General features: G+C 42.7%; 1 protein-coding gene across 1 annotated transcript in view; it reads right to left on the reverse strand.

Annotated features, from left to right (window-relative positions):
* Positions 1-730: 730 nt before the first annotated feature.
* LOC124162010 (DNA-binding protein D-ETS-4-like) overlaps positions 731-12,856 on the reverse strand; it is a 64,135-nt gene continuing 52,009 nt past the window's right edge. Inside the window, exons 3-5 of the mRNA XM_046538330.1 lie at positions 4,208-4,371; positions 2,548-2,662; positions 731-2,101 (exon numbers count right to left, since the gene is read on the reverse strand). Of these exons, the coding sequence (XP_046394286.1) occupies positions 1,749-2,101; positions 2,548-2,662; positions 4,208-4,371 (632 nt within the window). The 3' untranslated portion in view covers positions 731-1,748. The remainder of the gene's footprint in view (positions 2,102-2,547; positions 2,663-4,207; positions 4,372-12,856) is intronic.

Below are 12,856 nucleotides of genomic sequence, written 5' to 3' on the forward strand. Positions count from 1 at the left end.
AAGAAACTTTTCATCAATATCCCCGATGTGTTTGCTGTCACAGATGTTTGATGCTCATTTGCATACATTCAACATGTCTCAAAACTTCTCGCCCACGCGCAACTTTGACGGAATTTTGGTAACTCGAGCTGGGACTTGAGGCCTGCACCATTAGGTGGGTGAGAGGCGTCAACAGCACAGCGCATGACAAGCACTAAAATCTGAAACCCAGTGAATGAAAAGGGGTCTGCTCGGAATTTGAGAGGGCTTGGCGAACCAGCGAGAGTTACGCAAGTGTAGAATCAGCCTCTGTTTGATGCGTGCCTCTGGGTCATTTCCTGATTTGCAGAGACTAGTTAATTCTCATGAATCTTTTGAGTCGGTTGTGCAGGGGCGGTAGCAAATGTGCATTTGCACATATGTCATTCAGGAGTCGAATGACAGCCAGCCCTTAAAAATAAAATCACATAAAAAATAATAAAAATTTTCAACGTAAAGCTCTGCATCGAAAAAAGGAAAAAATGGAGATTTATCCTGATGCATATTTTGGAAGTGCAAAATGTCTCATTATTGCATAATAGTAAATGCTTTGGTGGAATCTATAGAAGGTGCTCTCATTCTCTCACTCTTCCATTGGGCTTTGCTGCTGGCATTTATTGTACTCTTTGATTTCTACTAATGGCTATGATTGATTTTATTTTAATTATCTGACTTAACTGATTTTGGGTTGCATTTTGGAATGAAACTCAAATTATTATTTGTACTCTTGTAATTTTTATTTCACTAAAATATCAATTCACATGAAACGGCTTATTGCCAAAATATATTAACATTGTAGTCATTTGTTTTTTATTAGTTTTGGATAAAATAGTTATCTGATGATAATACACTCTAAAGTTCTTCTTACACCAACATAGCAAAATTTGTATATTTTTTATGGTATGTTTCCTTATCACCTTAGAAGCAACAATTAAACATCACCGATAAAGAATACTTAAATGTTCATAGATACAACACATAGATTACTTACAATTAAGAAGTAATTTTCATTTGATGAGCTCATCAAATTAAAATTAACCTAGACAGTAACTCTGCCTTTATTTAGGTACAAAACTAACTTAAAAACTACTATGCTGCTTTACCTCTGACAGCCTCTCACACGAGAGATATGCTGAAGATGCAGATTGAAACATTTAATAAAAGTTATAATATATTTGTTCATAGAACGTACTGGGAGATATATCATAGATATATGGGACTAAAAGTCACCGGCTTTCGGCTGTGACGACCTCACATTCCAATAGTACCTGAAAATAGTGCACATGGCTGTGTGGTTGTCAACTCACGTACTCGCCAGTAATTCACATAATAGGGGTTAGACGTCAACAGTGACGAATCCCCAACAACAAGGTTTGAAATCAATAGCACTCTGTCCTTATCCGCACTTTGAAAATTACCTTCCAAAAGTGTGAATATAAATATTTATCTTAAAAGTAATAATATTAGTATTACTGGATGTATTAATAGGAGATAATGATACATAGGGTAAAGGAGATTTCAATGGAACAATAAAATTAAAAATATTTATAAACATTGTACAATACAACTCTGGGTGCCAAATTGGCATACTCTGTCCTCCCACACAAACTGGCACGTCATACACTCCCCTCACAGAAGAGGAAAGTTGCGGCACCAGTGTTGTGCAGAAGTATAATTAAATAAGTAGAATTATGGGCTTTTTCACAAGGACTGAGTGCTTCAAGAGAGTTCTAAAGGCAGTAGGGATGGCAGAACTGGTAAACCAGTCGCTGTGATCTCTCAGTCTTGCGCATTATGCCCTTCTTGTAGTACTGCCGAATGGATCGCGACAGCTTGTCATAATTCATTGCTGGACGGTTTTTGCGGCGCCCCCAAAGCCTCGCCACTCGCACGGAGTCCTCGATCTTGAAAACGCCTCTGCTGCGATCCAGCCAGCGGATGCACGCACCATATGAATTGCCTTGGGCGAGCAATTCCTTGAGGAATTGCCACAGGTGAATGTGAGATCCGCTGCGGCTGGTGCCCGTCGACGGGCTTCCATCCGTCTGTGGGCTAGCTTGTGACACACCGGCCTCTTCCTCCTCTGTAATGGCAGATCGAAATAAGCAATGAGTCCGTTGTAAGAGTGAACACATTTTTACACAATGATATTCAAATATAGTACAAATATGAAGTCTCTAACACAGTTCTGGCTTTTTCAAAGCATTCTAGTTCTTAGTTTGCACGCACCCATTAAAGTGTAACTATAGGCCATTTCATATCTCAAATGTATTTTTTGAGCAGCTGAAGTTACATATGAGTAAAACTATTTGTTTTGCTCATGATTTTGCCATTATATTAGATAATGTCGCATGCTTGATCATCCATTTTCTTTATCCAGTGTCAAGGTTGGGTGATTTGCAGAAATGATTTGATGCACCTCAGTGCTAAATAATATGGAGATTTAATGTCTGTAAACAAGCAACAAAGATTAAGCAACTTTTTTTAAAAATATGAATAAGAAGTGTGGTCCATGTAAACAAGAATTACCTTCCGAAATATCCCCTGTTGAACTGCAACTCCAATCCATGGAGTTTTCCTCTTTGGGTTTAACAATAGCAGCCGCTTTCCATATCTCCAGCTGAGCATGAAGGGTAGAGCCACTCTGTGAAATAATATTATCTCATTAGCTATAAAAAAAACATTCTTATTAAGAGCAAAGAGCCTTCCCCCTTAAAAACCTCTGTAATTGATCTTTTCATTCCAATCTTTACTATCAAAATTATGTAGTTTGGAGGCTTCCAGGAAGAAATGTTTCTCGCAATACAAATTTCCACTGAGACTGAACTCATTTTAAATATTAGACATTGACATATGTACTTTTAAACTGTTTCATACACCAGGGATGAAATTTGCCACGAAAAAATATTTCTCTTAACCAGGATTTGAACACAGATCTTCCAATTGCCGGTCAAGCGTGTTAGCCAGTTATAACACCAAGCCATCTTCTCAGCGTGAACTTCAGGATGGGTTTTACAGAACAATTTGCAATAGGCCGAGGGCTTTCTGACTCCCACTTCCCTTTTGAGAGGTCCAATGATAAAGTTTGGTGGTTCTAATGGTTTTCATACGAGTTGGATTCTATGTTAGACTACCCTTAAAAATCAGACAAATATTTACTTCTTCTACGTAAAAATTATGACTAATATAACTTGTGGAAAAATCTCTTATTATATATTCGTCAAAGTCAAAATTCGTGTTAGTTAAAACATTTATAATATGAGAACAGCTATACTGATTTTAATGATATTTGGATTAGGGGGAGTTTTAGGCGCAACTAATACTGGCAGGTATAGAAAACCTGCCAAGGTAAGCAAGAGGTGCGGGGGACCTCCCCCACAAATTTTTTAGATAAATGGTTCAAAATGGTGAGTTTTACGGCTGAGTGAAGAGTTAGATATGTTTTGTTTGTGAGTCATTTGTCCCCCTAATATTAGTTACAAAATTGTTCATTTAAAATATTTTTATTAAAGAATTTCTCTGAGTTCTGGGGGGTTTATCTGGTTTCTTTTTTGGGTGACGCAGCGAGGGGGGACTCAAAACCCCACTCGCTGCGTCACTGCTTTGCTTCGCTATATTTATTTCTATTCATCCGCTTTATCTTGTGCCTGTTAACAAAACAAAAACTGTTGTACATCAGAAGGTGCTGGACTGAAAACATTAAACCTGAATGTGTATGGCACACCGTGGTGCGTTTACACATGCAACACGTTTACGCAGTGCATTTTTTTTCAAACATAGATACTATAACTGGTGCGCCTAAAGTCATTTCATACGAATGCTGCTTCCTAGGGGCTTTTCTTACAATTAGTCGATTTTGAACATCAGTCAAAGTGTCAGTCTAGCGTTGCATTAACTTGCCCTGTGAACGGGCCAAGTTTACCCTTGGCCCATTAGTGCTATACCTCCTTATATGAGATGCAATGTACAAATGTTGTCCACTGCTGACATGAGGCAAAGTAGAAAACCCTCTCAAAAAAATTCTTACAATTATTTTCTGGCCATATGGCCTTATTTATTGCTAATGTTACCCTTGGGATGAGTGAAAAATGACCAAATCAGGATCTATAGAGACCCCATTATATTTGCCCTTCTAAACCACACTCAATTCTTGCCATTTATCCCAATAGTTGATGAAGAATGAACTTACTTGTGGTGCCCTTGCTATGAACTCCTCCTCAGATAGTGTGGAAAGGGCAGCTCCATCCAAATCGCTGAAAGCTCCGTCTGGGATTGCGTCTGTGGGGAGAGAGAAGTGGAGGAGAGTCCATCGTAGCCAGGACCCCACCTCAGCCGCGCTCCAGTTTGATGGCTCTGCAAGGAAAAGTTGACCATTGAATGTCTGAGCGTCCTCTTTGGTGTCATTGGCAATTATTATGAGCTGTGCCAAATGTTTACCAAAGTATGCTACTTCACCTATTCCCACATCACCATAAGTAATCGGACAGTATTTGTTTCCAGCCACTATTACTGTTGCACTATTACCTTTGCACTTGTTACTCGGATTCAACATGAATATAGTATTATCATTTACTACTCCGGTAAAGGTTTACAAATTGAAAAAACAAGAATTTGATACCACTTTGCTATAAATTGAGTCCAATAGATGAGTTTGCAAAAATTTCGCTTGTAAAAATTATTCGGACACGCGGTGAATGTCGTTTCACACGGGTTTATCGAAGCACATCAGTGTCATTGCTGCCCAGCTGTGGGTGCACATGCTTCCCCTTGGCTGTGGCGAGGCAAAATGCATCTTTGACCAAACGGCGACCTGAAGTGTTGGTTGGCATGGGACGAAAGGCAAGTGAGACGACTAAAGCTGAACAAAAGCTCATTATCAGACTCTATAATCAATGTAAGTCACTGAATCAAATAGCTGGTGCTATTGGAAGACCTAGGTCAAATTTGTACGGCATAGTAAATCGGTTTGGGAAGACCAAGGCTTATAAAGAAGCCCCAAAGCGGACTTCCAAGGAAATTGATTGGCACTGACAACCGATTCATTGTGCGGGAGATCAAGAAGGACCCAAAAACCAGTGGTTCCAATAGGTAACCGCTGACCTACGAAGTCTGGAGGGTACGTAGGTATATGTAGGCTCTGTCCGGAATGTGCTGAAGCAAAATGGTTACCACGGTCGAGTAGCAGGGAGGAGGATGCCGTGTATCAGCATGGTCAATCGCAAGGGGCTGGTAGATTTCGCTCGGGAACATCAATTATGAGACTCTAGAGTAGCGGAATAGCGTGATTTTCACTGACGAGAGCAAGTACAACATATTCTGATCCGATGGTCATCAAATGATGTGGCGTCGGAACAATACTGAGCTTGATCCCAAGAACTTGAAAGCAACAGTGAAACATGGGGTTGGTTCTGTGATGGTGTTGGGGTACATGGACTCGTCTGAAGTGGGTAATTTGCACTTTGTGTGGAGGGGACCATGGACTACAAGATGTACATCTGAAGCAAAAACACGTCTGCTAGCTACGCTCTTTTCAGGCATTTAGTGATGCAATGAATAAACAATTAGCATATCTATTGTAAGTTCGTGGGAAAAATAAACCTTCCGGATGCAACTGATGAGCACCCTAGACTAGATGTAACTGATTATTGCCGAAATATGAGTTATGGCCCGGCGGTTAGTGTAACGAGCTGTCACGGTTAGGGCTTTCGTAGCAATAAATAAACAAATTATTGATTTATAAGTCATACCTGTGCATCATTTTGCAAATTTGAGATAGATTTGCATAGGACTATGCGTATTCCTACTAACGTTTTCATTTCAAGTATTTGTTTAAAACACCTCAAAACTTAGGAATTATCATTTCATAGACCCATTTCCTTCCAACAGATTCCCAATCCGTGTCTGGACGACTTGCATCTTTAGGGACTGCGAAAAGTCAAATAAAAATACGAACCCCCCCCCGGTGTTATTTGGGTCACCACTATGGCGCCACGTGAATCCGTGATCGCGACTGTTTACTGTAGTATGGACGGAAGATGCCGATGGAATGCGTTTGGCTGTCTGAAGTCCATCGTTCACGGCCGGCCGCAGATAAGGTGCGGCGGCATCACAAAGACTCGCGGCGCAAACAAGTCAAAGGGCACCATCCAAGAATTTTCACTCGCGGCGAAGAACTTCTTTCTGTCTCGAGCCTTAGTGAGCGACTCTCTGCCGTTATCTCCAGATTGCGTAACTTTGAAGTTAAGGTCATCGCAATTTTTGTTTGCGTATTCAGGCGACCGTGCTCGGAGAACATAATAATTTTAAAGTTACAATTTTTCAAAATGTAAGAAATTTGATGTAGTGCTGTGAAAATATCGGCCTCGTGGTTGACGGCGTGTCCCTAATTGTTACATTGAAACCATCTTATTTCTTATTCGAGTGGCAAACACTTAAAACTGTGCCTTGGAAGTATCACCCTGCAACCACTGAACGTAATGTGTCTATTGTAATAATAAGACACCCCCTTCCCGAGTGGAATCAAGATATTCCGTTTTCGGCCGAATTGGAGCTCGGGGCGTTGCGCTCCAATGTTATCCGAGGGGAATGCGTGCAACTTTGAAATATTTTTGTCGCCTCATATCGTTTGGATTGATTTTTAATGTGGATTATAAAATAATTGGGCCCTATTCGACGTTTGAAGATCTTTTGAAATCACTCTCCTCACTTTCGAATCATTTTTGCCCCTTTAAAACTTAAGACGGTCGGCCAAATGGGCCAACGTTCACTCTGCCTTCGTGTGCGCGGGGCATTCAATCAATCTCCATTCCTCGGACGCTTGAGTTCAGTGTCCACTGTTTTGACTTTGAACTAGTACTAATAATTACATCCCCATTGATCGAGGAAATTTTTTTTCCCATCTAGTCATACAAAGCTTGCTATTATAGTCGAGTACATACACATCGAGTCGAGAATTCACCAAAAAATTCCCTTCCACCAACAACTATATCTCGCCTAATATCCCACTCACAATTACACCGATCCTTAAAAATCATCTCCTCCTCTTTTTCGCTTTATGAGCCACATTTTTGTTTATAGCTCCAATCTCTGGTTAGCGTATTTTTGTAGTTTTTCGTGAAAAAACAGTTTGAAAACCGGTTAAGTTTTCAATAGTGACTAACTCGAAAACCATTGCTTGATTATAAAAAAAATATGTTTTATTTAAAATCGGGTCCGCTATCGGTTTCCGGTGTTACTTAGAGGAAAAAGAGTTCCACCTCGGGAAGTAAAAGCACACCCTCTATGGAAGCGACAATCGGCCTCTCATTCTAGCTGACCCATTCTACACTGCGAAGGAAATGTCATTTTATTTGGTAAAGTTAAAAAGAAATCGGAGGTGAAAAGCTTCAATAACTGGACTAATAATCGTTTCTGGCAGTCCCGGTTATGAAGTTCGTTTTTTAAGTGATATTTTCTGTATCGCATTAAATTTTCCTGGCATTTTCTTCATCGCGGAGTTGCGTTTCTGAGGAAAATGACCATATTCTCCTGGGAAAGTTAATGGAACAGAGAGAGAGAGAGTCCCTGTCATCAATGTTGTGGAAGCAGTAGTCCATAATCGGCTCGTGGTGTGGCTTCACAAGTATCCTCGGGTCCTCAGTCAGACCAAGTCGAGGTTCGCGTCGCAACGAGAGCCGCTCAGCTGTTCTGTGCATTAGTGGCCATCGCACCCTTTCACGGCCTTTCTACTTCTCTCGCAGAGGACAGTCCCGCGTGGTAGGCCCGCCAGCCAGCCACTAATCCGCGGAGATCCCTTGGCCATCGACGTCCTCCTCGCAACGCCCTGTCATCAAATCAGTCGCCGAACTCAAGGTAAACATTTGCTGCGTCCACTACACGCGTGTTTCCAAATGAAGTATTTCGTTCTCGTGTGCATCCCACTCCGCCAAACGCCGCGTTAGATGCGTGCCGGGAGGTAGTCTGCTATTTGTCATTTCATGAGCGAAAGTCTTGGGGTGGGCGTTGTTAAAGTGACGGGACTACGACCAACGTTTCTATTGCAGCTCTAATTTGGAACAGGAACTCCTTTTCCCTCGATCAATCTGTTCGGCGCAGTATCTCCCTAATTTTGTCGAATCTTTCGGATGTATAGTGCGCTTATGAGATGTTGTTCTCCGTGTCACTCTGTTCTCAGCAATAGAAGACACACGAACAGTTCCCAACGTTATCTGCGTAATATCTGTTTCTGTTCCCGTTTTATCGCTTATTTTTTATTTGGACGCTCTTGAGTTAATTTGATTATTCCAGCCTGAAGAGCCTAAAATGGGGGTTGGACGGAAGATGGGAATTTCTGGTCCCGATCTCACCCAATAAATATGTATTATTATTATTATAAAAATAATTCAAAATATTCCCAAATACGAATCATAGAAATTGTGGTTTAAATGAGTCTCGCATCCATGGAATGGAAATGCCTAGAATAACTGGTTCTAGTGGCGTAACTATTGGGGGGGATGAGGGGATGTATCCCCCCCCAAAGCCTCAGAGAAATCTAAAAAATATTTAAAAATCTTGTCTGGATTTTATGTATAATAACTGCATGTGATTAACGCTAAATTTTAATTGCCAAAATGATGCAAAATACATTTTTAGGCATGTTATTTTTCAATATATTTCCTGAGCTCCCCGTTTCTTGGGGGGAGGCCCCAACTAACCCCTTCATACCCTCATAAGCGAAGGTTTTTACCCAACTTTAAGATGCAGCTGAGTAGGCTGCGGATTTTTCTCATACCATAAAAAAATATTTGACTTAGCCGTGATTCGAACCCGGATCTCCCGATTGCCGGTCAGTTGTGTTTGCCAGTTACACCACCAAGCCATTTTCTCAGAGCGAACTTCGGGATGTGTTCTACCGAACAAGATGTTGACGTCACAAGTCCACACTGTGGCACATGTGGCGAGGGTCGTGCTTACTAAGCCACTGTCGGGGTGAAAAACTCCTATTTTGTCGTTGGTCGGCGACGACGATTTTCAAAGCACACTTCACACTTAAAAAATCTTTGCTTTAAAAAACCGGCACATGTGCCACAGTGTGGACTTGCGACGTCAACATCTTGTTCGGTAGAACACATCCCGAAGTTCGCTCTGAGAAAATGGCTTGCTGGTGTAACTGGCAAACACAACTGAGTCGAGATCCGGGTTCGAGTCCCGGCGAAGTCAAATATTTTGTTCATAGCGAACTTCATCCTTTGGTGTACTTAAATTTGCACCCGTGCGCGTGGCTGCGTCGAAGTCACTTGTTTCTCCAGTGCCCCAAAGATAATGGGAGTGATCGCAACTCAGACGAGGCAGCAGCAGCACCCGTCGAGAGGAGGAGTTCGGATGGAGAGCGCGGGAGGTGGGTCCGTCATCGGGCGCCACGCCCTGTGCCGCCCGCGGGGGCACGTCGTCCTTGAGGGCAGGGTGTGGTCGGGGCTTTCCCCCTCCCTTCACCATCCAACAATCGTTTCCACAGCATCACTTAGGCTTGGAATCTTCGCGTGAGCCACGTGCGAAATACAGACTGACATTTGAAAAGAGCAATTGAAAAGTTGTCTTTTTCCTCGGATGATGTTCAAAACGTCTGCCGCCCTATGGCTCTCGACGGCGGTGGAGGGAAGGGAAAAGAGCGGGGACGGACGCCCGTCTCTCCTCTAATCATCGGTCCATCGGTTGGTGGAGCTAACAGTGGGCAAATCAATAATGAATGATGCCTCAATTCTCGCCGGGACCTGGCTTTTCGCTTCCGTATTTACATTTAGTCAGTGCTGTCGTTGGAAAAAAATGAAGGCGGTACTCACCAACAATTCCAACAGCTGAACATGTATTATACATCCGGCCGCGAAGGTATTTTAACCGGTACGCTTATAACGAGTTTGGATTTTAGGGTGTACGCCGCACCGGCCCAACTACAGCACCATGGGCGCAGCTTGGAATTAAGGCTGGGGGGGGGGGGAGGTGCAACTAATACCGGGGTGTGTCTGGTGAGTTTTGCGGCTTTCTGAGGGATATTTTATTAATTCTTACACTATTCTATTTGTAGTATCAATAGTTAAATGGATTAAACTTAAAATTTTCTCTGAGCTCTGGGGGGGTTTTATCACCCAAAACCCCTCCTCGGTGCGCCACTGTATAGCACTGCATTTAGTATTTTGATTTCCTTTATTTCCTTCGGTCGTGCCAACAGTTGATGTGCTGCCATGGTAATCTATTTGTCTCAACATCAAAATTTTCACGAGGAGTCCAGAGTCCAATTTGCTCTGCAACAACAACGCTAGTACATATTCCGAACCGAAGTTCCGATTCCTGGCTGCCACGTGTCGATTCGCGAGTAATGCGTCAACGTAACTCTTCGAATTTTATATACTTAGTTCCGTTTTTATACATTTTTTCACTACCATCGAATGAATGTATGTACTTCTGCCGAGATATTCGCAGAGTACAACGGATATTCGCTGGGCCATCTTTCCATCTCGCCTCCTCCTGAGTGGGTGCGCCGCTTGTGTACTGTTGGCGCTGCTGCTAAAAGGCAATCGCATTCTGTTTCATTAAAACCGGTTTGCATTGAATCGCGGTGGAGTGGGAAGGGCCTCTGATTTGGGGGGGAGGGGGATATATTTTGGGAGGCCACGGAGTGTGGGGAGGGGGGGGCGGGAGTGGCGATGTGGATGATGATGGCGCCAACGGATATGCCTTCCCTCCGATGTTGTCCCTCCCGCCGCGATTCTGTTCCGTACAGTGGCGGATCTATGGGGGGGAGGGGGACCTATGGGGCAAGGAGGATCCCCCCCCTGTGTGTCCAATTTACACGAGGTAGAATGGTGATTTTGTTCGGACCCCCACTACTGCCGGGGGGTTACTCCCTACGTAACCCTCTCCTATCAATGGTCGGCCACTGGTTCCGTGGTAATAAGCACCATCACTGTTGCTGATTAATTGATTGATATCTTTAGTCAAGCTCTTATGCAATTAAGAAATAGTCAAAGGAAACCGTACAGGTTTAACGATTTCGCAAGTGGATTTTTTTTAAGTTTTCGAGAAAAATTCCCAATGAATGGTTGGTTTCATTTAAATTATTTTAGAAGCCGTTCCTCGAAGTTGCCCGGCGGAATTGCCGTCAATTATGCCATATTATTATCTAGTATCTCGTTTATTAATAGACGTGTTTAATGTGTTTATCTATATTCCGGGTGGGCAGCGTCACCTCGCTTCAGAGGTGGCATTTGGCATTTCTTGCCACAAAGCGTCGTCTATGCATGGTGGGTCCCACATAATTTCAGTTCACGTTACCGAGCGAAATTGCATTGGAAAATTGCAGAAGCACTCCTTCAAAGTGTGAGGCAACGTTTCGCTCGCTTGCCGTCAAATGTTTTGACGGCCCGAAATTACGAAATCAGCATATGCATCCGCTCTTTGCCATTGCGTCTGTTAAGACCCTTCGCCTCGCCGGCAAATTGCTGCCGCTTCCTTTGACCTGCGGGATCCTTTCATTATTCCCGGAGGGAGGCTGGGCTCAGCCTCTGAGGCGCGGTGAGTCATCTAAATTCTCGAGGTGAGTTTTGCGAATTTATTACTGGAGTTTGCGTTTCTCCGCTTGATAAATTAGAGGAGCAGTGCTAATCAACGAGCTTTCTCCCGCTCAGAGGATAATAAATTTGGATGTGAGCGGCATGTTTCCGACACCGCTGCACCCCAGAGGCACCCTCATAAAGCTCAAATAGATAAGCACAGCATATAAATCGTTTCTTACGCTACAACAATACTAGATGTATCGAAAGAAACCACCCGAAACAGAAGCATGCCTTTAAGAAAATACCTATAATACGGAAAGCGGTAAAAACTTGCTAGGATTAACAAGTGCTAAGACGGCAACTTACAGTAGATTCTTTGGTCTCGAGAGCGACTGGATGTCGCTTCGGTGCCATGAAATGACATCAAACATTACGATCGCTCGGAAGATTCTCTTGGAATTAGTAGTTTTCAATGACCTAAAGGAACTCTGCTTGTCACTTCAGACGCTGCAGTTATTTTTTCCTGGAAATTTATAAATACAAAATACATTGATTTATTACGGGATATTGTCCCAAGCCAAAGCAGGGATTTATAAAGAGTTGGAAAAAACCAGGGGAAAAATTTCGATGGAAATATGTTGTGCTGGGCAGAATTCTCTTTGCTTCTGCCTGTTATACCTTGGCGAATTAAAATTTAAAAAAATCTAAGGTTAACTCGACCCTTTGATTTCGCCCCTGTTAGGTGCGCTGAAGTCATCGTGTCGGAGTAAAGAGTAAGCTTCGTTTCAAACTATGTGTTTACGAGACCTGAAGCGAAGTTCTAGCTAGCCATTTGGATACGTGGTGACAAGAAAAATTTACACTTGATTAGTTTCCTCTCTCTTTTGTCGCTTTTTCTCGAGCGCTGCGAGCAATTTCCAACCGCGAATCCGTTATCACCACGTGATTTTCTTTTGCTCCACCCGTTGCGTCCCCTGTGCTCTGGCTTTTCGAAGGCCAATGTCCCTCTCCCCCTCCCCCTACGCTTTCGTGGCAGTCGCCATTTTGAGGCGAACATTTCGCGGCTTCCCAAATCCGACGATGCTGTCCGTGCATTTTGGATTTCTTTAAAAATTTCCTTCGAAATCGTCTTTAATTCCAGCTTTCTGCTTCGTCCAAATTACCTCGCATATTGACTGGTTTATGATAAACAATATGATTCTCATAATTATATTTTTTATTTTCAGGAAAGTGATTTAAATCTAAGTCGAACATTTGAATTTAATTCATAATATTATTCTGATCCCTTAGGATTTGACCTCTATGACTTC

The sequence above is a fragment of the Ischnura elegans genome, chromosome 7 (genome assembly GCF_921293095.1).
Source record: "Ischnura elegans chromosome 7, ioIscEleg1.1, whole genome shotgun sequence".
NCBI classification, from domain to species: Eukaryota; Metazoa; Arthropoda; class Insecta; order Odonata; family Coenagrionidae; genus Ischnura; species Ischnura elegans.